The sequence below is a fragment of the Symphalangus syndactylus genome, chromosome 1 (assembly GCF_028878055.3).
Source record: "Symphalangus syndactylus isolate Jambi chromosome 1, NHGRI_mSymSyn1-v2.1_pri, whole genome shotgun sequence".
Taxonomy (NCBI): domain Eukaryota; kingdom Metazoa; phylum Chordata; class Mammalia; order Primates; family Hylobatidae; genus Symphalangus; species Symphalangus syndactylus.
In genome coordinates, this window is record NC_072423.2 from 62,343,659 (window position 1) to 62,369,434 (window position 25,776).

Genomic DNA, 25,776 nt, shown 5'->3' on the forward strand with positions numbered 1-25,776 from the left:
GCATTACAGGCATGAGCCACCATGGCCCAGCCAGCAGTGGGAGTTTTGATGTGGAGGTTCACACAACTTTTGTTCAGTGAGGTACAGGGGGATGGGGGACCCCACCTGAGGAATGAAGGGGAGATCCTTTTCAGGATGAGCTAGGTTTCACTAAGAACAGAAAGCAAAAGATAGGTTCAGTGAAAGAGACTGAGGCTCTGGGATTTACTGACTGTGTAATTAGGGGTTCCACAGGACACACACTTGAGAGGAAACAGATGTAGGAGTTTGGGTAAATGGCAAACAATCCCAGGGACACTGCTGGCAGCTGCAGTCCCTTGGAGGGTTGTTAGAGGCCTGTTGTGGGTGTGCTGAGGTTGTTGGCTGAGGTTTCTGTGGGTTCAGATCCTGGAATCCAGGAGCTGAGGGCAGTGTGTCATGTAAGTGAGGTACTGCAGTCTACAGTAGCTCTGAAACGATCGCTCCTTGCCTGCAGTGGTCCCTGGAATAACATGTTCTTGGGCTGTAATAGCCCCATCAGGGCAGGTGACTTTGGGATTTGATAGGGCTGTATTCACTACAGTCTGATTGGGAATTTTGGGAAGCTTTTGGGCTATCTCAGCTCTAAATAGTGCCCTGAATATCTTTTTTGCTAAATTGAATTTGTAGTTTTAGTTTTTGCAACATTCAGTTGTTTATGCCTTTCCTCAGCTCTGCTGCTAGGATCTGACACTTCATTGCCTTTAACTTCGGTCCTCTCTTTCACCTTGGCAACCCAATATCCTCATTAACTGAGACTATCTGAAGTCAAAGACTCCACTTTCAGGCACTAGCTGTAGAGTTCACAGCTTTCCAAATCGTATTAGTCCATTTTAACACTGCTATAAAGAACTACCTGAGACTGGGTAATTTATGAAGAAAAGAGACTTAATTGACTCACAGTTACTCAGGCTTACCAGGAAGCTTGACAAGGAGGCCTCAGGAAACTTTTCAACCACACACTTTCAGAGAGTTCCTGAGAACTCACTCACTGTCGAGAATAGCAAAGGGGAAATCTGCCCCTATGATCCAATCACCTCCCACCAGGCCCCTATTCCAATTCAACATGAAATATGGGTGGGGACAAATCCAAACCATATCACAGGTGCTGCAGGAAATATCCTTTACTGACTCTTGATGTGGTACAGGTGTACAGAGAGTTGCTGTGCACTGCCTTCAGCTCCTCCTTCCACCCTCCTGATACAGGTTTTCAAAGAGAGTTGCTTGTCCTGAACTATGTCAAGAAAACCCCTCTTGACCTGAAGATGGCAAGATGATTAAAGATTCGGAGCCCTAGAGTCAAGAAGCTGCTAGAGATCATCTAGCTCGAATGTAACCCCCGTCCTGTCTCCCTCTATCCTTTTAGAGGTGAGGACATCGAGTCAGAAGGTGGCACCAGATCTGCACCTTGTGAGTTCTCGTCCTTTACACCCATTACACTTCCTGGTAACATATCTTGCCTCTCACTCATCAGCAATGCATTGCAAAGGAGAGTATTGAGGTAGCTTGTTATGGAGAAGTTAATTTTGTTGTAAAATTACCTAAATATAACCTAAAAATACCTTATATTTTTCCATTTTTAGGAAGAAGTAAGTCTAACTTGGGCTGGACACCTCTACATCTGGCATGCTATTTTGGACACAGACAAGTGGTCCAGGATCTGTTGAAGGTCTATATATGACTTTAATTTTTAATGACTACAGTAAATATTATTGTTATGGAAATCTTAAGACGAAAGTCTTAGAAAAGCCTTCTGAGCCATAGTGACTTATTTAAAGCAATATTTCATCATTTAAGACACTTAATTCTTCTTTATTAAATAAATACATGAATTAGGTTAGCCTGATTAATTAAAATTGTGTGTTTAATCATTAAATTTTTTATTACTAGCTTTTAAAAATTATAAAAGTGGGCATATTGAAGATTTTATTTTCAGTTTTATGAGTGTGACAGTTGAAAAAATAACCAAAGTACACCCTAAATAATTAAAAAGTAATCTCAATACACAAATAAAAATTAAAAAAAGAAAAAAACAATGTCACAATCTCTTAGCACTGTATTTAAAGAGAATTGAGAGCTCATATTTCTTAATTCTATGATGAATAACTTCTCACATTCTGATAGTTCTGAAATTTGGTTGCATCTTACAGTTCATCTGTACATTTAAATAATGTTATCTTTTTTCCTGAAAACTTATTAAATTGATAATGGAGGAAATGTGGTATTTCATTCAGAGATCATTCTCCTTTTTTCAATATGACTGCTTCTAAGTAGAGTGAAGGTATATGGATTTTTTTTTTTTTTTTAATCGAGACAAGGCCTCACTTTGTCACCCAGGCTGGAGTGCAGTGGCATAATCTCAGCTCACTGCAGCCTTGACCTCCCAGGTTCAAGTGATCCTCCTGCCTCAGTCCCCCAAATACTGGAGCTATAGGCACATGCCTCCACACCTGGTTAATGTTTTTGTATTTTTTTTTTTTTTTTTTTTTTTTTGAGACGGAGTCTTGCTCTGTCGCCCAGGCTGGAGTGCAGTGGCACGATCTTGGCTCACTGCAAGCTCCGCCTCCCGGGTTCACGCCATTCTTCTGCCTCAGCCTCCTGCGTAGCTGGGACTACAAGCGCCCGCCATCATGCCCGGCTAATTTTTTTGTATTTTTAGTAGATACGGGTTTCACCATGTTAGCCAGGATGGTCTCGATCCCCTGACCTTGTGATCCGCCCGCCTCGGCCTCCCAAAGTGCTGGGATTACAGGCTTGAGCCACCGCGCCTGACCATGTTTTTGTATTTTTTGTGGAGACAGACTTTCACCATGTTGCCCAGGCTGCTCTCAAACTCCTGAGCACAAGCAATCCGCCCAAGTCAGCCTCCCAAAGTGCTAGGATTACAGTTGTGAGCCACTGCGCCTGGCCAATGGTGTATAGATTTTTAGTGAAAAGTACCTTTTTACTTTTTATTCTTCTACCTATCAGGTAGATTTTTACCTTTCAGGAAACCTATATAGACACTACTATATGTGTGTGTGTGTATACACACACACATATATACATATACATACATACATACATATATATATATATATATATATATATATATATGAGATGGAGTCTCGCTAGATTGCCAGACTGGCCTTGAACTCCTGGGCTCAGGTAATTTTCCTGCCTCAGCCTCCCAAGTAGCTGGGACTATAGGCTCATACCACCGTGCTGACTTTTTATTTTTACTGTAAATTTAATTTATTGTTAGTAGTGACACCTAAACAATATTAACAATTTTAACTTTTTAAGGCTTTAATATATTTTGAAGGAATGATTTTCACCATTGTATATTTCTTGATACTTAAAGTGGTCATGTTTACTAGGCTGGTGCAGAAGTGAATGTGTTGAATGACATGGGAGACACGCCGCTTCATCGAGCTGCCTTTACAGGACGGAAGGTGAAAATCATTCTATGTTCAATGTTTGTAAGTGAGGTATTTGGAAGAGTAGTTACCATTGTTTTCTCTGTTATAGCCATCTGACCAGCAACCGAAGAAAGCCACACAAAAAAATGTATACACCAGCACTTTGGGTCAAAAGGCCACAAGATCTTTGAGTCAGACAGTGAGGTCCAGTACTAAGGTCGTGGAGACCCCCACTCTGTAGCATCCCTGTGAGGAGATCATTCTATTTCTGCTTGTGTACTCCAGCAATGGGGAACTCCTGATTATTCTTTTTTTAAAAAAATAGCTTTATTGAGGTATAACTTACATTGCATAAACTTCACCTGTGATATTGTGAAATATATATTTGGTCTTTGACCTTGTACAATAAAGATGTACAAAAAGATGGCTGGCAACCCCTAGGTGGCTTCAGGATGGGGGCTGGTCACCAGAAAGACCAGGCAGGACTAGGGGGTTGGGACTTTCAGCCCAACTTTGCAACCTCCAGGGAGAGTAGAGGGGCTGAAGGGGAAACTGCTCGCTAATGGCCAGTGGTTTCATCAATCATGCCTATTTAATGGAACCTCCATAAAAACCCGAAAGGACAGGGTTCTAGGAGCTCCTGGGTAGCTGAACACGTGGAGGTTCTTGAACGATCGCGCCCCAGGGAGGGCATGGGTGCTCTGTGTCCTTCCTCCATGCCTTGCCCTATGCATCTCTTCATCTGTATCCTTTGTAATATCCTTTGTAATAAACCGGTAAACGTGTTTTCCTGAGTTCTGTGGGCTGCTCTAGCAAATTAATGGAACCCAAACAGGGAGTCGTGGGAACCCTAACTTAAAGACCATCAATCAGAAGATCTGGAGGTCTGGACCTGCAGCTGGTGTCTGAGGGGTGGGGAGAAGTGCTGGGACTGAGCCCTCACCTGTGGGATTGATATTATCTCTGGGTAGATAGTGTCGGAATTGAATTGAAGGACACATAGTTGGTGTTTGCTGCAGAACTAATTGCTTGCTTGGTGGTGGGGAGAACTGTCCCCACCCACATTTGGTCACAGAAGTCTTCAGTATTACTTGCTGTGGTGGGAGAGCAGAGGAAAAGCATAATTTGATCACATATTGTAAGTATGCATTTTAGTGATTTTTATAGATTTACACAGTTGTGCAACATCATCAAAATCCAGTTTTAGAACATTTCTGTCACCCCAGAAGTTTCCTCATGCCTGTTTATATTCATCCCCTTCCCCTTTCCCATGCCCCAGGGTACCACTGAATTGTTTCCTTTCTCTAGATATTAGGTATTTGCCTTTCCTAAACTTTTTTTTTTTTTTTTTTTTTTTTTTTTTTTGAGACTGAGTCTTGTTCTGTCGCCCAGGTTGGAGTGCAGTGGTGTGATCTTGGTTCACTGCAACTTCTGTCTCCCGGGTTCAAGCGATTCTCCTGCCTCAGCCTCCCAAGTAGCTGGGATTACAGACACCTGCCACCATGCCCAGCTAATTTTAGATTTTTAGTTGAGATGGGGTTTCACCATATTGGCCAGGCTGGTCTCGAACTCCTGACCTCAGATGATCCACCCACCTTGGCCTCCCAAAATGCTAGGATTACAAGCGTGAGCCACCACACTTGGCCTAAACATTTCTTGTAAATAGTATCGTACAAACTTTTGTGTCTGGCTTCTTTAATTTAGCATAATGTTGTTCAGGTTCATCCATGCTGTAGCATGTATCAGTAGTTTGGTCTTTTTTATGGCTGAATATTCCACTGTTTGGATACACCACCTTTTGTTATCTGTTCAAGTTTTATTGAAAAGACTATCTTTTTGCATTGTATTGCCTAGATACCTTTATTGGAAATTAATTGACCATAATTTAAATGTTTCTGGATTTTTTTTTTTTTTTTTTTTTTTTGAGACAGGGTCTCGCACTTTCACCCAGGCTGCAGGGCAGTGGCACAGTCTCGGCTCACTGCACCCTCCACCTCCCAGGCTCAGGTGATCTTCCCATCTCAGCCTCCTGAGAAGCTGGGACTACAGGTGTGTGCCACCATACCTGGCTAATTTGTTGTATTTTTAGTAGAGATGGGGTTTCTTCATGTTGCCCAGGCTGGTCTCAAACTCCTGGGCCACCCACCTTGGCCTCTCAGAGTGTTGGGATTACAGGCATGAGCCACCACTCCTGGCCTGAAGGTTTCAACATAGAGATCTTGCAGTCCTTTTCTTAAATGTATTAACCAGCCTGGCTTTAATCTGTGGAATCTAGAGTGAGTCTGGCCAGCTAATACCTCTGCTGAGTTAAAATAAATAAATAAATAAATAAATAAAATTTGTTTGTTTGTTTTAGAGAAAAGTCTCACTCACTATATTGCCTAAGCTGGACTTGAACTCCTGAGCTGAAGTGATCTTCCTACCTCAGCCTCTTGAGTAGCTGGGACTGTAGGCATGCACAACTGTGCCTGGCTTTCAGCATAGTATTTTAGGATTCATGCCTGCATCTGTGTAGCCTAGTGGTGAGCCTGTATTTGGGCAGCAATGGGCTCCATTACTCAATCCTCTTAGGCTTCTGTGCTCTGCCCTGGATCTATGTGTAGGCTGGAGAGTGCTTTCAGAGTCCAGGCATTTCTTGCTTCTTCCTCTGCTCTGACTTTTGCAAGGCCCCCTCTCCTTTCTCCTGCAGATGTGTGGAGTTTCCCAGCAGCCTGGGGTACCTGGGAAGCTTACCTACTCCTACTCCAATTCTTTTGTTTTCAGGGTTGTCTCGTTAAGTTTTAGGCTGTTTTGCCATTTGCCTGTGTGGTAGGCAGAATCGTGGCCCTCCAAAGACATCCACATCCTAATCCTCCAAAACTCGTAAGTATGTTAGGTTACACAGCAAGGGGAAGTTAAAGTTGCAGATGGAGTTGAGATTGCTCATCAGCTAACCTTAAGGTAGGAAAATTATTTTGGATTATCTCGGTGGGCCCAATGTAATCACAGGTGTCCTTAGAAGTATAAGAGAGGCTGAACTCAGTGGCTCACGCCTGTAGTCTCAGCACTTTGGGAGGCCAAGGTGGAAGGATCACTTGAGCACAGGAGTTTGAGACCAGCCTGGGCAACATAGGGAGAACCCCGTCTCTAAAAAAAAAAAAAAAAAAAAAAAAAAATTCCCTGGTGTGGTGGTGTGCATCTGTAGTCCCAACTGCTCAGGAGGCTGAGGTTGGAGGAGTACTTGAGCCGGAGAGGTTGAGGCTGAAGTGAGCCATGATTTCACCACTGCACTCTAGCCTGGGTGACACAGGGAGACCCTATAATAAAGAAAGAAAGATAGAAAGGAAGGAAGGGAAAAGAAAAGAAATAGCTGGACATGGTGGCATACTCCTGTAATCCCAGCTACTCGGGAGGCTGAGGCAGGAGAATCACTTGAACCCAGGAGGCGGAGGTTGCAGTGAGCCAAGATTGTGCCACTGCATTCCAGCCTGGGCAACAGAGTGAGATTCCATCCCCCCCACCCAAAAAAAAAAGAGAAAAGAAAAAAAAAAATAGAAGTGTAATAAGAGGGAAATGTGCTTATGTGAGAATCGTCAGAGAGATACAGTGTTTCTGCCTTAGAAACTGGAGGAAAGGGGGCTGTGAGCCAAGGAATGTGGACAGCCTCTAGCAACGGGAAAAGCAAGGAAATGAATTCTCCCCTAGAGCCCTTGCAACACCTTGATTTTTCCCAGCAAGACCTATTCTGGACTTCTCAAATACAGAACTGTGATGTAACACATTTCTTTCTGTTGTTTTAAGCCACCAAGTTTGTGGTCATTTGTTATAGCAGCGGTGGAAAGCTAATACACTCTAATAGAAAAAGCAGCCTCATGCTAGCAAGCATGTAGGTGTTCTCATTTGTTTTCTGCTGTATTTGCTACTTTTACTGGGTTTTTGCCTTTTGTTTTAAATCAAGTCATTTCCCTCTGGCAGCAAAACTGCTGGGTTTCACTGCCAGGCCTGCCCTGGTCAGACTTGTTTGGGGAGGTGGGGAGGACTAATAGCCTGTGGCTAGAAAGCTAAAGACTCCCAGTGTTCTTCCTCCAAGTTCCTGCCATTCCTCTGGAGTAACTGCCTCTCAGTTTGTTTCTTTAATGGATATCCAGCACCACAAAATGGTTAGTTTTGACAATTTTGTCCAGCTTTATGCTCATTTCTTCAGGATAACAGTTCTCTTATCCTTTCATAGCTAAAAGTTGCTTTACCCCATATTAATTTTTTTCATTATTTAAATGATATGCAAAATTAACTATTACATAGAGTGTATTTCTTGTATATTCTAGTTGTTGACCATAGTCCAACATGATACCTAAAGGTTATTTCGTAAGCACATGATTAGAAGCTTTATGTGAATTTATCACAAGTTAAAGAACGAATTATTATATCGTTTCACACTTTTCATTATCCTAATGACGAGATTTAACTTTTAATACGTTACCGTGAGTCAATTCTGTATGTGCTAAGCATGTTTGAATTAGTACGTTTTATACCACTCTTGTCTATTTGTTCATAAATTGATACTTGTGAACCAGATATAGAGTCTTAACTCAAGCTGAGAAAAAAGAACCTTTTATAATAAACAATAAATTTTGTGGTTAATTTCTATGCTTGACTTTGTGGGGTTTCAAATATGAGCTGCAGATGGCTCGATTTGCCTGACTACGTGAACTACTTGCTGTTTCCCTTTATAGTCTTGTATTGCTCATTCTTTTCTATATACCTAAGAAAATTCTATTGTCATCTATTACTACGTGGCCCAGATTTACCCATTCAAAGTGCTGCTCAAATGTAATATCCATAAATTCTTTCCTAACATCTTGCAGCTGGAAGGAAACTATACTCTTCCAGGTTTCCTGGGCACAGTACAGCACTTTCATTCGTCTTCTACCTTGTATTAGTGTTATTTTTGTCCATGTCTTTTTTTTTTTTTTTGAGATAGAGTCTCCCATTGTCACCCAGGCTGGAGTGCAGTGGCACGATATCGGTTCACTGAAATCTCCGCCTCTCGGTTCAAGTGATTCTCCTGCCTCAGCCTCCTGAGTACCTGGAATTACAGGCGTGTGCCACTATAGTTTGTATTTTTAGTAGAGACAGGGTTTCACCATGTTGGCCAGGCTGGTCTCGAACTCCTGACCTCAAGTGCTCTCAATCTCAAAGTGCTGGGGTTACAGGAGGGAGCCACTGCACCCAGCCTGTAGTCTGTGTCTTAACTCTGCTACTAAGTTGCATTAATCTTGCTAGCAAGGAATTATCCTGTCTTGTTTTTTGTGTCCCCATGAGCACAAGGTAAGTTTTACCTCCCATCTCTGTAATTACCTAGATCAAATAAGTTCATTTATCTGTGTTCAGCTCTTTACATATTTGGCCATTTTTCCTATTTTCTTGAACTTTGAACATGAGACCATGCTAAATTGGGCCTCAGTTTGACATGAATATCAGCATATATATAGTAAGTCCTCACTTAATGTCAATGATAGATTTTTGGAAACTAACTTTTGGATAAACGATGTATAAGGAAACCAACTTTACCATAGGCCAATGCATATAAACAAGAGTTAAGTTCCTACAGAATAGTTCTAGTCACAAAAAAAGACCGCCAGGCATAGTGGCACATGCCTGTAATGCCAGCACTTTGGGGCGCTGAGGCAGGTGGACTGCTTGAGCCCAGGAGTTCAAGACCAGCTTGGGCAACATAGGGAGACCTCACTTCTACAAAATCAAAAATTAGCCAGATGTGGTAGCATGCATCTGTAGTCCCAGCTACCCGGGAGGCTGAAATGGGAGGATCACTTGAGCCCAGGAAGTTGAGGCTGCAGTGAGCCGCAATTGCGCCACCACACTCCAGCCTGGGCAGCTGAGTGACACTCTGTGTCAAAAAAGAAAAGCAAATTACCACACTTCTAAATGAAGAGCAAACACTTCCGATATTAAACATTGAAATAAATGTGAACTATTCATACATTTAGAAAAATTAGTAAAAACAAGATAATTATTTACCCATTTATTCCAGTTCAGGTGTGAGGGTGGCTGGAACCTATCCCGGCAGCTCAGGGAGCACAGGGGGATCCAGGCCTGGAGAGGGTCACAGGGCCACTCACATACGCACCCACACTCACACTGGGACAGTTCAGACATGCCTGTTCACCTGATATGCACATCTTTAGGAGGTGAGAAGAAAACAGAGTACCTGAGATACCCATGCAGACACAAGAACATGTGAACTCCACACAGACATTGGCCCCCTCCAAGAATCGATTTTTTTTTCTTGTGAACATTGCAATGAAATGATGTTGAATGAAACGGTGTTGTTTGAACATCTGCTGTATTTTGTTATCTCTTGTCTTAGAAAATAACATTTAGCTGAAGTTACGTGATTGTGTTATGTAGGAAACATTAAAAAATGTATGTGCTCGATATCTAAGCATGACCGAATTGTGCAAAGAGTTTAATTTCTAATTCTCATGAAAAGAATCAATTTCTCTCATTCCTATGTGATCATTTACCATGAAGATAATTTTAAAATATCTTATGATCCTGTGATTCAGTAAATAGAATGTTGAGTTGAAAAGGGATCTGGCTTATTATAAAGCACTTTAAACTCTTATCCTCTGGAATATTTTAAAAATGCAGCTCACCAGCCTGGCACGGTAGCTCACGCCTGTAATCCCAGCACTGTGGGAGGCCAAGGTGGGTGGATCACCTGAGGTCAGGACTTCAAGACCAGCCTGGCCAACGTGGTGAAATCCTGTCTCTACTAAAAATACAAAAAAATTAGCTGGGCCTGGTGGCGGGCACCTGTAATCCCAGCTACTTCAGGAGGCTGAGGCAGGAGAATCACTTGAACCCCGGAGGCGGAGGTTTCAGTGAGCCGAGATCGCGCCATTGCACTCCAGGCTGGGTGACAAGAGTGAAACTCTGTCTCAAAAAAAAAAAAGAACAAACAAAAAAATAATGCAGTTCCCCAACTCTTGAGAGACGTTTGGGCTTTTCTTGGTACATTAGTGCCCCCTAGTGTTCTTTGGTAAAAATCAGAATACCAGAATTTTAAAATACTGTGTTTAGTATTTGTTCCTTACTTTACCTTTCAGATGCAGTTATAAAGTTTTTATGCCTTTTATAATCAATTTAAAATAGGAATATGGTATGTATAATGAATATTTGGATTGTTGCACTGACCTTTTAGCGGAATTGAGAATACTTTTATTTTTTTAAATTTTTATTTAATTAGATACAGGATCTCACTCTTTCACCCATGCTGGAGTGCAGTAGGGCCCTCGTAGCTCACTGCAGCCTTGAACGCCTGGGCACAACAGATCCTTCCACCTAGAACTACAGGCGTGCGCTACTGTACCTGGCTAATTTTTAAAAATATTTTGTAGAGACAGGGTTTCACCATGTTGCCCAGGCTGGTCTTGAACCTTAAGCGGTCTTCCTACCCCAGCCTCCCAAAGTTCTGGGATCACAGGCATGAGCCACCGTGCCCAGCCGAGAATGCTTGTAAAACACATGCTTCCAGAGTCAGGTGTAGTGGCTCACACCTATAATCCCAGCTACACAGGAGGCGAAGGCAGGAGGATCGCTTGAAGTCAGGAGTTAGAGGCCAACCTGGGCAACATAACAAGACCCTCCCTTTCCCCCCCCCATATCTCTCTCTTTCTCTCTCTGTCTCTGTCTCTTTCTCTATAGACAGGGTCTCGCTGTGTCACCCAGGCTGGAGTACAGTGGTGCAATCTCAGCTCACTGGAACCTCCACCTCCAGAGTTCAAGTGATCCTCCCACCTTAGCCTCCCCAGAAATTAGGACCACAGGCATGTGCCACTGTACCCAGCTAATTTTCTGTATTTTTTGTAGGGATCGGGTTTTGCCATGTTGCCCAGGCTGGTCTGAAAGTCCTGGGCTCAAGTGATCTGCCTGCCTCAGCCTCCCAAAGTGCTGGGGTTATAGGCGTGAGCCACCGTGCCCAGCCAAGACCCCATCTCTAAAAAACTCAAAGCTAGATGCATGGCATGTGCTTGTAGTCCCAGCTACTCTGGTGGCTGAGGCAGGAGGATCGCTTGAGCCCCAGGAGTTTGAGGCTACAGTGAGTGAGCTATGATGGCACCACTGCACTCCAGCTTGGATGACAGAGCAAGACCCTGTCTCTAAAATAGTAAATAAATAAATAAATAAATAAATACAATAAATGCTTCCTATCTTCTGTGTCTCAGAAATTTTCTCACCTAACATACAGAATATATGTATAATCCTGGGCTTTAGGATTTCCTGGGAGACCATTTCTCATGTTTATATATTGAAGGCCTACTGTGTTTCAGGCGATGCCCAGACAACTTGACACGTATTGTTTCATTTGATGGAAAATGACTACCTTGAAATATATATATAATTTGTTCTAGATTGGTTCTCAGGGAAGCTGAGATGAAGATGAGTGGGCAGCAGGTTTATGGAGTGCTTGTGGCATCATACCTGTGCAAGGGGGTGGGGAAGGAGCGGACAGGAGTGGACAAGTCAAGTAGTGCTGCAGGCTCAAGCGATGCCTCAGCCTTTCTGCTGTGTGCGAGGCTTTGCAGAGGAGATGATGCTTCAAAGTTGTCCCTGTTGGGGATGAGCAGCCAGGCCTTTATACCCTGGGACAGTCAGTCATGGATACATGGATACTCTGGAAACCCTCGTTCCTGGAGGTCTGAGCCCCTGGATACCATACCCTTCTTAGGCTGGAGATGCTGCCCTTTCCATTTACCGTAAAAATTGGACGAGAGAATACCAGGAGACACCTGAGTTTCTCATCGTATGCTAAACCTGTTCTTCCACGTACATCCCCATTGCATACAGCCCTACTTTATTCTGCTGATCAAGTTCAATTACTTCTGCTAAGATGGTGACTGTTCTTGCCTGCTGGTCCTTAGATGCAAGGACCCCAATGTTCAGGCAGCCTTTGGTGCCTCCTAACATATGAATCAGAGCATTATCTTTAGGTGTGGAATAAGCTGCCCCAAAACCTGTTGAAGCCAACCAAGTACTGTGCTCCCTTCTGTTATGGGAAGTGCAAGATGCAGTAATTTATTCTTTACTTCTGAGGAAGTGTCTTGTCATTGCCTAGACCAGTGAACTTCTAAAAATTTACTGACATGGAAAAGCCCCTGAATTCTTCCAAAGTTTTACCTCCCACCCTCTGGATCAGATATGTCTTACCAAGGCTTTGAACATTCTAGCCTTGCGGAGAAGAAGCCTCTTCTCCTGGTTCTGTTAGCATGATGTTATGAAAGGAAATTAAATTTTGGGACCCCAAACTCATTTAGCCAAAGGGAAAAATCAAGCTGAGAACTGGGTCATGCAAACCTGCCTCCCCCTTTTGGTTCCTAAATAAGATGGCTACAAGATGAAAAGCTACACACCTCCCCCGTATTTTGCTCACAAGGAAATTCCTGGTGAGCAATGCAAAGTGATAGCTTATCTCTACAGGTGCAGTCACCCAGGCCCACCACACACAAATGCATATCTGATTGTTCCCCTGCCCCATTTTGTCTGTGTTATGTAGAATGCAGATTCCCTACGTTTTTCTTCTGCCCCATTTGTTTATGTCATCTTATATAAAAAATGCAGATTCATGGAGCCAGACAAAGGCATGACTATTTTTTCCTACCCACCCCCTTACCTGAAAATTGTGTACTTCTCAATATCCTGCCCTTTCCCCTTTAAATTTGGAGCCCTCAAAAATCATCTTCAGAGAAAGATGTCTGTCTCCTGGGCACGTGTCCTTAACTTTGGCAAATCTAAAATGGTTGAGACTTGTCTCATCATTTTCTTGATTGACAATGTTATTGATAAAGTGGACCAGTGTGATTTGCTGCTGGATTTCCAGATGGCGTGAAGCGGAAGCTGTACATGTAAACTTTTGTCCATGTGAATCTAAACTGTCTTTAATTTTTTTTTTCTAATAGGGATAGAAAAGGTACATTTGCTCTATCATTTGCTGCCTACCATGTACCTGAGGTGGCAGAGTGGCTATAATTGGGGTCACTATTTGGTTGAGTTTGTGGAAGTTCACTGTCATCCTCCACATCCCATCTGGGTTTTATAGTGGCAGGTGAGTGAATTCAATGGAAATACGATAGGGACCATGGCCCCTGCATTCTCTTAGGTTTTTAAGGGTGGCACTGATTTCTGCCATTCCTTCCCATATGGGATATTGGTTTTGATATGTCTTGGCCGTGGCTGGGGGTGAGTAGCCACTTCCATTTGGCTCCTATACAACAGACCAAGGAGGCAATGTGAGGGTTGTGCCAGCAACTAAGTGTGTCTATTCCAATTTCATACTCAGGGACTAGGAAAATGACCACTAGATGTATTTCTGGACCCAACCAGCACATGCACCGTGAGCCAGACCTCAGGGCGCCATTTATCATCTCACTCCCATGCACGCCCCCTTTCTAACACGGGCCTCAGGACATTTTGGATCTCTTGGTGTCAGTGCCAACTTGGACTTTAGATCTAACAGCTTGTGAAATGTCTTGGTGCTCCCCTTTCCCCCACTGTATAGTTTCTTGAGTAAATGACCGTTGGTCCCTTTGGGAATGGTCTGGGGAATTCACGACAGTGCATGTTTGCTTTGGTGTTGCAGAATCTTTCCCTGGAGGATCTGGCCTCTCCTTCAGTAAATAGTTCTATGTCCAAAGTTGACTCAGGTCCAGAAACTGGACAAGGTATCATAACTTTTTTTTCTTTTGAGACGGAGTCTCGCCCTGTTGCCTAGGCTGGAGTACAGTGGCACGATCTCGGCTTACTGCAACCTCTGCCTCCCAGGTTCAAGGAATTCTCCGGGCTCAGCCTCCCAAGTAGCTAGGATTACAGGTGTGTGCCACCGTGCCTGGCTAATTTTTCTTTTCTTTTTTTTTTTTTTGAGACAGAGTCTAGCTCTGTTACCCAGGCTGGAGTGCAGTGGTGTGATCTCAGCTCACTGCAACCTCTGTGTTCCAGGTTCAAGCAATTCTCCTGCCTCAGTCTCTTTCGTAGCTGGGATTACAGGTGCATGCCACCATGCCTGGCTAATATTTGTATTTTTAGTAGAGTCGGGGTTTCACCATGTTGGCCAGGCTGGTCTTGAACTCCTGACCTCAGGTGATCCGCTTGCCTTTGGAAGCCTTGGCCTTCCAAAGTGCTGGGATTACAAGCTTGAGCCACTACGCTAAGCTGGTATCATGGCTTTTAATGGGGTGACTCTCTTCCGCTTCTGACCTTTCACCATTAGTATCTTTTGATGGTACAGATTGAGTTGTACTGGGATGGGTCCTAGCATCAGGGAAAAAGAAATGGTCCCCATTAAGAGATGTCAGGAGGCCAGAAGTGCCATGAAAGACAGGGTTTTTGTTGTTGTTTGTTTTTTGTTTTGAGATGGAGTCTCGCCCTGTTGCCCACACTGGAGTGCAATGGTGCGATCTCAGCTCACTGCAACCTCCGCCTCCTGGGTTCAAATGATCTCCTGCCTCACCCTCCCAAGTAGCTGGGATTACAGGTGCCTGCCACCACGCCCAGCTATTTTTTGTATTTTTATTAGAGACGGGGTTTCACCATGTTGGTCAGGGTAGTCTAGAACTCCTGACCTCGTCATCCGCCTGCCTCGGCCTCCCAAAGTGCTGGGGTTACAGGTGTGAGCCACTGCACCCAGCCTGGAAGGCAGGTTTTTAATAAGTGGGCATGCTAGATTGGATGTAGTGTAAAATCCAGAAAACATACCAGGTAATTATATGTCATAGAAGGGCCTAGAGGATCCATCATTTACCAAAGCCGAAGAAATTGCTGGTGAGAAAGGCACCAGCCTCACTGAGAAGCTCCCTGGCAATTCCCCTTCAAGGTCTAGGGCTGCTGTGAGAATGCCACTGTGGACCTGAGTTCACTGACAGCAAGGGGTGGTGTGGGGAAAGTGATTGGACCCCAAGACAGTAGAAGCCAGGAGAGGCAGCACTTAACCATCAGGAGCCAGGGGGGCACAGTTACGGTAATGAGTGGCAGGTTCAGCAGGGAACAGTGGGAGGGCTGACCTGCAGAGTTAAGGAAAAAATGGTTAATAGAACCCAGCATTCTGAAGGGCAAAGTTAGATGGACAAATGGTAGCAAATACTGCTTTCATCATCTTTTTCTTTTCTTTTTTTTTTTTTTTTCCTAGATCGAGAAACTACTGCCTTGTACTACACCGATGTCATTATACAGCTATTGGATGCTCAGTTCCGTTTCTTCTTTTTTCTCTCTTTTTTCTCTTAGAGTTTGGCTGATTTCTGCTGACCTATCTTCAAGTTTACTGAACGTTCCTCAGTGGTGCTCTGATATCTTCTGCTGAGCCCATTGAAGGCATCCTTTATCTCTGTTGCTATGAGTAGTTATTGCTATGGTTACTTCCAGTGCACCTCAGGCTTCACCTTCCTTCCGTTTCCAAATTCGGTGTTACCTCTGCAGAGGGCACAGGCTGATTCATTGGGAAGTGTTCTCCCATGTTTCTGCTTCACCCTCAACCTTAGGCCTGCCTTGTGTGCCTCAGCGAGTTCTCTCTACACTTTGGCTTCTGTCCGCTAAGAGACTGCTGTTGCCTGTTCTCAGTACTTGCTAGTCTTGGGGTAGGAGTAGAGGATGTGGGCTGTGGGTTCTCTGTTGTCTCGGTCCAGCCTCCATCCTAGATCTGTGTCCTTGCTTAAGGGCCAGGAGTCCTTGAGGTGGTTCTTTACCATTTCCAGAAGCACCTACTTTTAATACTGTTAGCTCTTATTTGAGTTTTTTTTTTTTAACCTCCTGTTTATAGATAACATATTTATGTCAGTAATTGTTGTTTTATTTTTCTGTTGGCTTACCTCTGGAAGATAAGCATTTTGTTCTGCTCTTTGTCTCTCCCATTCTTTTTGTTTGTGAGACAGGGTCTCACTGTGTCACCCAGGCTGGAGTGCGGTGGCACAATCACTGCTCCCTGCAGCCTCGACCTCCCAGGCTCAAGCGATCCTCTGACCTCAGCCTCGTAGCTGGGACTACAGGCTCATGCCACCATGCCTGCCTAATTTATGTACTTTTTGTAGAGACGAGGTTTCGCCATGTTGCCCAGGCTAGTCTTGAACTCCTGGGCTCAAGTGATCCCTGCCTGAGCCTCCCAAAGTGCTGGGATTATAGGCGTGAGCCACCGCGCTGGCCTGTTTCTCCCATTCTTAATCCTTGCCAAAGCCACTTCACCTTTTTCATTCTCTTAGCCTATGACTAGATTTTGGTTAAACAAATATTGAGTTTATATTCTCTGACTATGCTAGCTTGAGCCACTTAGGGTCCTATGTTTGTTTGTTTTGTTATAACTCCTTATTTTTTCTGGAGTTAACAATTGCAGGCTGGGCACAGTAACTCATGCCTATAATCCCAGCACTTTGGGAGGCTGAGATGGGTGGATCACCTGAGGTCAGGAGTTCCAGACCAGCCTGGCCAACATGATGAAACCCCATCTCTACTAAAAATAGAAAAATTAGCTGGGTGTGGTGGCGCACACCTGTAATCCCAGCTACTCAGGAGGCTGGGGCAGGAGAATCGCTTGAGCCCAGGTGGCGGAGGTTGCAGTGAGCCAAGCTCGTGCCATTGCACTCCAGCCTAGGCGACAAGAGGAAAACTCCATGTCAAAAACAAAAACAGACAAGAAAAACAATTGCATGGTGTTTCTTAGTTTAGTTCTTTTTCTCGTCACATAATTTCAAAGTCTTTGTAAGAGATCCAAAGATCTTTTTACTGTCTTTTACTATAATCATATATGTCATGTAATTATCGCTTCTGGGAGCAGCTCTCCTGATTTTTTATTTTTTATTTTATTTTTTTGAGACGGAGTCTTCTCTCTTGCCCAGGCTGGAGTGCAGTGGTGTGATCTCAGCTCACTGCAACCTCTGCCTCCTGGGTTCAAAGGAGTCTCCTGCCTCAGCCTCCCAAGTAGCTGGGATTACAGCTAGGTGTCACTACACTCAGCTCGTTTTTCTATTTCTTAGTGGAGACGAGGTTTCGCTATGTTGGCCAGTCTGGTCTCGAACTCCTGACCTTAAGTGATCTGCCCACCTTGGCCTCCCAAAGTGCTGGGATTACAAGCATGAGCCACCGTGCCCAGCTTCATTTTTTATGTCTTCTTGCTCTACCTGGACTAGTTGGTGTCCAGAGCTGTACACATGGTGGTCATTCTGGAGCTTATGTCTCAGTCATTCTGGGAATTCTCTTCACCACTTTCTGATATTGGATTTCCTGTTTCCTGGGTCCTGTGTCTTCCTCCATCTTGATTTGTCTGTCATTTGGTGGAGCACAGCCTTCAGGAGCTTCTTGAGAAGGGTTGCATGGAAATAATTTTTTTGAGAATTCATATGTCTGGAAATACCTCTTACCTTTGTATGTGAGTGATAGTTTGGCTACGTATGGATTTCTAGGTTGGAAATCACTTTCTCTCAGAACTTTGGAGGCATTGTGTCACTGTTTTCTAGCTTTTAGTGTTGTTGTTGAGAAGTCTAGGGCTATTCTGATTCCTGGTCCTGTGTGTGTGACCTGATTATTATTTAATCAATGGAAGTATATACATTAAAATTAGAATGACAGGCTGGGCTCGGTGGCTCATGCCTGTAATAGCAGTGCTTTGGGAGGCTGAGGAGGGAGGATCACCTTAGGCCAGGAGTTTGAGGCCAGCCTGGGCAACATAGTGAGACTCCATCTCTACCCACCCCCACCCCCAAAAAAAGAATGACAGATAACCTAATACAACAGTGACTTACAAAAAAAGTTAGTTTATTTCTCTGTAACCTAAAAGTCTAGATAAGTGGTCTTGGGCAGATGGCAAATACTCAAATACTCAGATTTCTTCTGTTTTAATGTTCTACGATGTGTGGCTTTAACCATATCATCCCAACTGGGAGCATCCCAATCCCAGGAAGCAGGCTAGGGGAAGCAAAAAAGGGACAAAGAATATATACAGAGTGCCCCTTCTAGAAGATTCCCAGAGGCTGTTATATGAGACTTCTGCTTAATCCCATTGACTAAAATATTCATGGCCACACTAGCTAAAGGGGAGAGAGGAAATGTAGTCTGTATTCTTGGTGGCCATATGCTGAGCTAAAAAATGTTAGGGGTCAGCTGGGATCTTCCCTTCACCCTTGGTGTCCTAGAATTTTACTGTGTTTACCTTTAGACCTTTAAACCTGCGAATTAGGTTTCGATTGCTGCATAACAAATTACCGTAAACTTCGAGGCTTAAATCAACACCCATTTATCATTTCACAATTCTGAAGGTCAGAATTCCAAGCACACAACCTAGCTGGATTCTCTGCTCAGAGACTATAGGTGTGCATCACCATGCCCAGCTAACTGAAATTAAGGTGTCAGCTGAACTGTGTTCTCATCTGTGGTTGGGGGCTTTTTGCATGTACACTCAGGTTGTTGGCAGAGTTCACTGTTTTTTTGTTTGTTTGTTTACAAGGGATCACTCTCAGCTCTTACAGGCCACCCTCAAATCAGGGCCACACGGCCATGTCTGGACTTACTCACACTTCTCATTTCTTTGCCAGGAAGAGGCTAGCCCCTTTTGAGGGCTCACTTCAATAGGTCGTGCCTACCTGGGATAATATTTGTTTCTTAAGGTTGACTGTGCCATATAACAAAACCTAACCAGGAAGATGTCTTCAAGTCTGTCTTCTAGTCTTTCTATTGCATATTTTATTTCTGCTGTTATTTTTAATGGTTAAGAATTTTAACTTTTTGACTGGATGTTCATTTTTTAATAGCATCCAATCTTGGTTAATAAAGAAATATCTCATTTCTCTGAGGATATTATAGTTCTTTTAAAGGTTTCCTTCCACATTTTCATGTCTTTCAAACTTTTTTTTTCTTGTCTGTCTAGATCTTTCTCCTTTGTGCTAGTCATATGTCAGATCTCAGGTTACAATTGGCTATTGATTCATATTTAATACTGACACTTTTCAAAGCCTATAGAAGTTATGAGAGCATGAGTAAGACTTTTTTTTTTCTTTGAGACAGGGTCTTACTCTGTCTCCCAGGCTGGATAGCAGTAGTGTGATTACAGCTAACGGCAGCCTTGACCTCCTAGGCTCAAGTGAACCTCCCACCTCAGCCTCCCAAATAGGACTACAGGTGTGCATCACCATGGATGGCTGATTTTTAAATTTGTTGTAGAGAAAGGGTTTTGCCATGTTGCCTAGGTTGGTCTCGAACTCCTCGGCTCAAGCGATCCCAAGACCTCGATCTCCCAAAATGCTGGGATTACAGGTGTGAGCCACCGCACCTGACCATGAGTGAAACTTACTGTTGGGCTTCATTGTGGGGTGAACTTTGTTCAATTTGTATAGTAGACTGTGGTGTATCTTTTACCTTTTTGAAGGCTTTTTTATTTTTTTCTTTTTTGAGACAGAGTCTCAGTCTGTTGCCCATGCTGGAGTGCAGTCGCGTGATCTTGGCTCACTGCAACCTCTGCCTGCCAGGTTCAAGTGATTCTCCTGCCTCAGCTTCCCACGTAGCTGGGATTATAGGTGTGCATCACCATGCCCAGCTAACTTTTTATATTTTTAGTACAGATAGAGTTTCACCATGTTGGCCAGGCAGATCTCAAACTCCTGACCTCAAGTGATCCACCTACCTCAGACTCCCAAAGTGCTGGGATTACAGGCGTGAGCCACAACGCCTGGCCTGAAGGTGTTTTTATGTATTATATAAAACATATTAACCTCTGTGCCTAAGGTTCCGTATCTTTAAAAAGAGGTATAATAATAATAATACCTACCTCGTATGATTTTTGTGAAGATTAAAACGAGTTTAATAAAAGTAAAACTTTAGAACAGTGTCTGATGCAAGTAAATGTTAATTAAATATTGGGTATTATTATATTTACTTAGAAATAATTGTTTAAGTCTTTAATTTGGCCTTAAATTTGGTTATATCTTTGATTTTTCTCGGGAAAGAACTAATATATTATCTTTGAAGTGGATATACATTTATGGTTTATATTTTTCCATAAAAATTTGGGTTTTAGGGGATACTTTCTTTATTTGCTAAAGTCTAGGGAGTTGTGTTTCCACACATACAGGCATTGGATTAAAACTTACCCTTTCAGGTAACCATCTTTTGGTAGCTGAGTTTTAAATGTTTTAACATATTATCCTGCCCTCTCTATAACAGTATATCAACATGATAAATCTCCAAAAAGGTGTTCTGATATTTCCTTGGAGTTGTATTAATACGAGTTGTACGACTCATTATTTAAATCATTTTTTGAACCTCTCTTTGTAGTCTCTAAGAGTTCAATAAGCATAATTCTTTTTTTTTTTTTTTTTTTTTTCCCCCAGATGGAATGTCGCTCTGTTAGCCAGGATGGAGTGCAGTGGCGTGATCTCAGCTCACTGCAGCCTCCACCACCCGAGTTCAAGTGATTCTCCTGCCTCACCCTCCCAAGTAGTTGGGATTACAGCCATGCACTACCATGCCCGGCTAATTTTTGTATTTTTAGTAGAGACGGGGTTTCACTATCTTGGCCAGACTGGTCTCGAACTCCTGACCTCATGATCTGCCTGCCTCAGCCTCCCAAAGTGCTGGGATTACAGGCGAGAGCCACTGTGCCTGGCCCAATAAGCATAATTTTTAGAAACTATTTCTCCTTTCTAATCTTGAAACCTGAAGTCTGCATTAAGAAATTGCTTTACGGCCGGGCGCCTTGGCTTACGCCTGTAGTTCCAGCACTTTGAGAGGCCAAGATGGGTGGATCACCTGAGGTCAAGGGTTCAAGACCAGCCTGGCCAACATGGTGAAACCCCCATCTCTACTAAAAATACAAAAATTAACTGGGCATGGTGGCGGGCGCCTGTAATCCCAGCTACTCAGAAGGTAGAAGGCTGAGGCAGGAGAATCACTTGAACCTGGGAGGCAGAGGTTGCAGTGAGCCAAGATCTCACTACAGCACTCCAGCCTGGGTGACAGAGCAAGACTCCATCTCAAAAAAAAAAAAGAAATTGCTTTACAAGAAGTAAAACTTTTCATGTGGTATTTCTGTTGAGAGTAGATAATTTTATAGAAAAATTATCTTTCAAAATCAATACGGGAATGTTCATAGCAGCATAATTCCTAACAGTTAAAAAGGAGAGGCTGAGTTTGGTGGCTCACACCTGTAATCTCAACACTTTGGGAGGCCAAGGCGGGAGGATTGCTTGAGGCCAGGAGTCCAAGATCAGCCTGGGAAACATAGCAAGACCCTGTCTCTACAAAAAAATGAAAAAAAACAAAAAAAAAGCTGGGCCCAGTGGCATGTGCCTGTAGTAGTCCCACCACTTTGGGAGGCTGAGGTTGGAAGATCTCTTGAGCCAGGAGTTTGAGGCTGCAGTGACTATGATCATGCCACTGCACTCCAGCCTGGGCAACAGAGTGAAACCCTGTCTCTACCTAAAATAAATAAAAATAAAAAGTAGAAATAACTCAAATCTTCATTAGTTATTTAATAGATAAACGTGGTATAGTCATGCAATGGAGTATTATTCAGAAATCAAGAGAATGAAGTACTGATACATGCCAAAACATAAATGAGCTTTGAGAACATGTTAACTGAAAGAAGTCAGACAGAAAAAGTCACATATTGTTTGATTTATTTATAGAAATGTCCAGAATAGGCAAATCCATAGAGACTGAAAGTAGATTAGTGGTTCCTAGGGGAACGAGGAGGGGAAATAGGCAGTGATTGTTAACAGATACGGAGTTTCTTTTTGTAGTGATGAAATGTTCTGAAATTAGATAGTGATGATGTACAACTCTATGAATATACTCAAAGCACTTTTAGCAGGGTGAAGTTATGGTATGTGAATTACATCTCAATAAAGCTGTTATTTAAAAAAAAACTGGGCATGAGGATTTTTCTCTAAGTATTTCATCTGAGATGACTTGTGTGATGGTGACAGCAATATAATGGCGCAATAAGGGAATGACCGACTGCTGAGCGGAAAGTGGAGCTGGGGCAATTTGGGAGCGTGATTCACGGCTGTGTTAACTTCGTTCTTTGCTCTCACCCTTGTGGTGCTGCTGGCCCAAACATACACTGTGCAGCCATTAAAAAAATAAAAGTATCATGCTCAAAGTGAATACTTTACTCCTCTGACTTTTTAGTAGTTTGTTGTCAAATTGACCAAAGTGCTGTCTTAGCCAGGAATATTTTTAATAAAACATCTTTATTCAGGAAAAAGTATTCAAAAACAAATAGCATATTTCTAAGGGCAGAGAGTATAGCAGTGAACAAGACACCAAATCCCTTTTTTCATAAAAGAGGAGCAAACAATACAGGCATTTAGAAGTGCTATGAAAATTAGTAAGGTAAGGGGATGAGAGTTTGGGAGTGGATAATGCTACTTTAGACAGTGAGTGAGGAAGGCTTCTCTGAGGAGGATGCTTGGATTTAAAAATAAAATAAAATATATCTACATCTCCTTTATCAACTTCCTTTTTTTTTTTTTTTTTTTTTTAGTCTCGCTTTGTTGCCCAGGCTGGAGAGCAAGGGGACAATCTCAGCTCATTGCAACCTCTGCCTCCTGGGCTCAAGCAATTCTTCTGCGTCAGCCTCCCAAATAGCTAGGACTACAGGTGCGCACCACTATGCCCGGCTAATTTTTTGATTTTTAATAGAGATGGGGTTTTGCCATGTTGGCCAGGCTGGTCTTAAACTCCTGATCTCAAGTGATCCGCCCACCTCAGCCTCTCAAAGTGCTGGGATTACAGGCGTGAGCCACTGTGCCTGGCCTTTCAACTTCCATAACACCTGATTATTTTGACCCTTTCTAGTCTGAGTCTTGGCTCTCCCAGTTAACTTAATTTTTTCCAAAGGTTGGCAGTGGTTTATATACTTTAAGAGTTTCTGTTTTCTTGTTTTTCCATAGCTACCCTTTAACGAGGCTGACTACTTCTCTGGGAGGAGGCATGCTAGAGTTTATTTCTCTGGCTGCTTTTATGATTCCTGCCTTTTTTTCCCTTACCCTTCATTATAGATGTTCTTTTGATTTTTTTTTTTTTTTAAACATTCTTTTCAGCTGGGTGGGAGGCCGAGGTGGCAGATCATTTGAGCTCAAGGGTTCGAGACCAGCCTGGGCAACATGGCAAAACCCTGTCTCTACAAAAAAATGCAAAAATTAACCAGGCATGGTGGCACACGCCTGTAGTCCCAGCTACTCGGGAGGTTGAGGTGGGAGGATCACTTGAGCCCAGGAGGTCAAGGCTGCAGTAAGCCGAGGTCATGCCACTGCATTCTAGCCTGGGTGACAGAGATAGACTCTGTCTCCTCCCAAGAAAACAAAAACAAAAACAACAAAACAAAAAGTCCCCCACATTCTCTTTTCTCTTGAAACTTTCCCCCTCAACAAACCAATCTACTCTATGGCCTTATTTTCTTCTCCTGAGGTTCATTGGACATTGGCACTTTCACCTCATGCTCTGCTCTAGGCATCCGGGTCCTCTGCTCTTCTGTACGCTGGGCATTCCTAGCTGCCCCTTGGGCATCTGAAACTTCATGCACCTAAAATGGGCCTCATCTTCCTCCAGCACCTGCTCCCTACACAATATTTGAGTTGGTCTTTGAATAGTTTTCACTGCAAATCCTCCTTTCTTCTATCTCCAATGGAGAACATACCCATTGTGTTTAACCTAGACTTTATTTTATTTTGTTATGTCATGTCATGTCATGTCATGTCATGTTATGTTATGTTATTTGAGACAGAATCTTGCTCTGTCGCCCAGGCTAGAGTGCAGTGGCATGATCTCTGCTCACTGCAACCTCTGCCTCCCAGGTTCAAGCGATTCTTGTGCCTTAGTCTCTTGAGTAGCTGCTTGGACTACCGGCATACGCCACCATGCCTGGCTAATTTTTGTATTTTTGGTAGAGACCAGGTTGGCCAGGCTGGTCTCAAACTCCTGGCCTCAAGTGATCCGTCTGCCTCAGCCTCCCAAAGTGCTGGGATTACCTTCGTGGGCTTATTGACCATTTGTACATCTTCTTTGGAGAAATGTCTATTCAAGTTATTTGCCCATTTTTTAATCTGGTTATTTGTTTTGTCTTTGAGTTTTAGACATTCTTTACATATTCTGTATATAAATCCCTTGTCAGATATATGATTTGCAAGTATTTTTTCCTGTTCTCTGGGTTTCCTTTTTCTCTCTTGATAGGGCCCTTGGATGTACAAAAGTTAAAGTTTGATGAAGTTTTTCACTTTTTGCCTGTGCTTTTGGTGTCATATCCAAGAAATCATTGCCAACTCAGGTCTTGTGAAGCTTTCTTGGTATTTTTTCTTCTAATAATTTTAATAGTTTTGACATATTTGACCTATATCAAGTTAGTTTTTGTGTATGGTGTAAGGTATGTGTTTAACTTTATTCTCCTGCATGTGGTTATTCAGTTTTCCCAGTACCATTTTTTGAAAAGACTGTCTTTTCTCCATTGAACTGTCTTGGCACTTCTGTCAAAAATCATTTGACCATATATCTGAGAGTTTATTTCTGGCCTCTCTGTTCTGTTGGTCTGTGTGTCTATCTTTATGCCAGTACCACGTTGTTTTGATTACGGTAACTCTGTAGTTAGTTTTGAAGTCAAGATGTATCTCTAACTTTGTTCTTCTTTTCAATATTATTTTGGCTTTTTGGGGTCCCTTGAAATTCCATATGAATTTTAGGATGGGATTTTCTGTTTCTGTAAAAATGTCGATATGATTTGATAGGGACTGCATTGAATCTATAGATAGCTTTGGGTAGTATTCTCCTCTTAACAATATTAAGTCTTTCCATCCATGATCACAGGATGTTTTCCCATTTATTTATGTCATTTTACATTTCTTTCAGCAGTGTTTTGTGCTGAGTCTTTTGTGTATAAGCCTTTTGTCTTCATGGTTAAGTTTATTCCTAAGCATTTTATTCTTTTTGATGCTACTATAAATAGAATTGTTTTTCTTAGTTTCCCTTTTTGGATTGTTCATTGTTGTCTTTGCCCATTTTTAATTGGGTTGTCTTTTTATCGTTGAGGTGTAAATATTCTTTATATATTCTGGATACAGGTCAAGAGACTTGTATTTGTAAATTTTTTTTCTCATTCTGTGGGTTGCTCTACTTTCTTTAATTAATATGAACCATTTAGGTAAAGCATGAAAACATGAATCCCAAAATGTTACCTTTAAGATGATAGAAAATGTTAAGCTATTTTATAAGAATTCACTTTGTTAAAATATTAGGAGATTTTAAAAAACCATTTTCCTGTTTTTTTAATGTGGTAGTACATTTTATATAATAATACTCAAATATGAAAAGTGTGTTTGTAAACACTATGTAC

At 42.6% G+C, this 25,776-nt stretch overlaps 1 protein-coding gene across 3 annotated transcripts in view; it reads left to right on the forward strand.

Moving 5' to 3' along the window:
- The window catches only part of OSBPL1A (oxysterol binding protein like 1A), a 234,893-nt gene that overhangs the window by 27,153 nt on the left and 181,964 nt on the right, over positions 1-25,776 (forward strand). For all 3 annotated transcript variants that reach the window (XM_055235932.2, XM_063614806.1, XM_055235945.2), the window contains exons 3-4: positions 1,602-1,687; positions 3,378-3,452. In XM_055235932.2, coding sequence (XP_055091907.1) covers positions 1,602-1,687; positions 3,378-3,452 — 161 coding nt within the window. The remainder of the gene's footprint in view (positions 1-1,601; positions 1,688-3,377; positions 3,453-25,776) is intronic.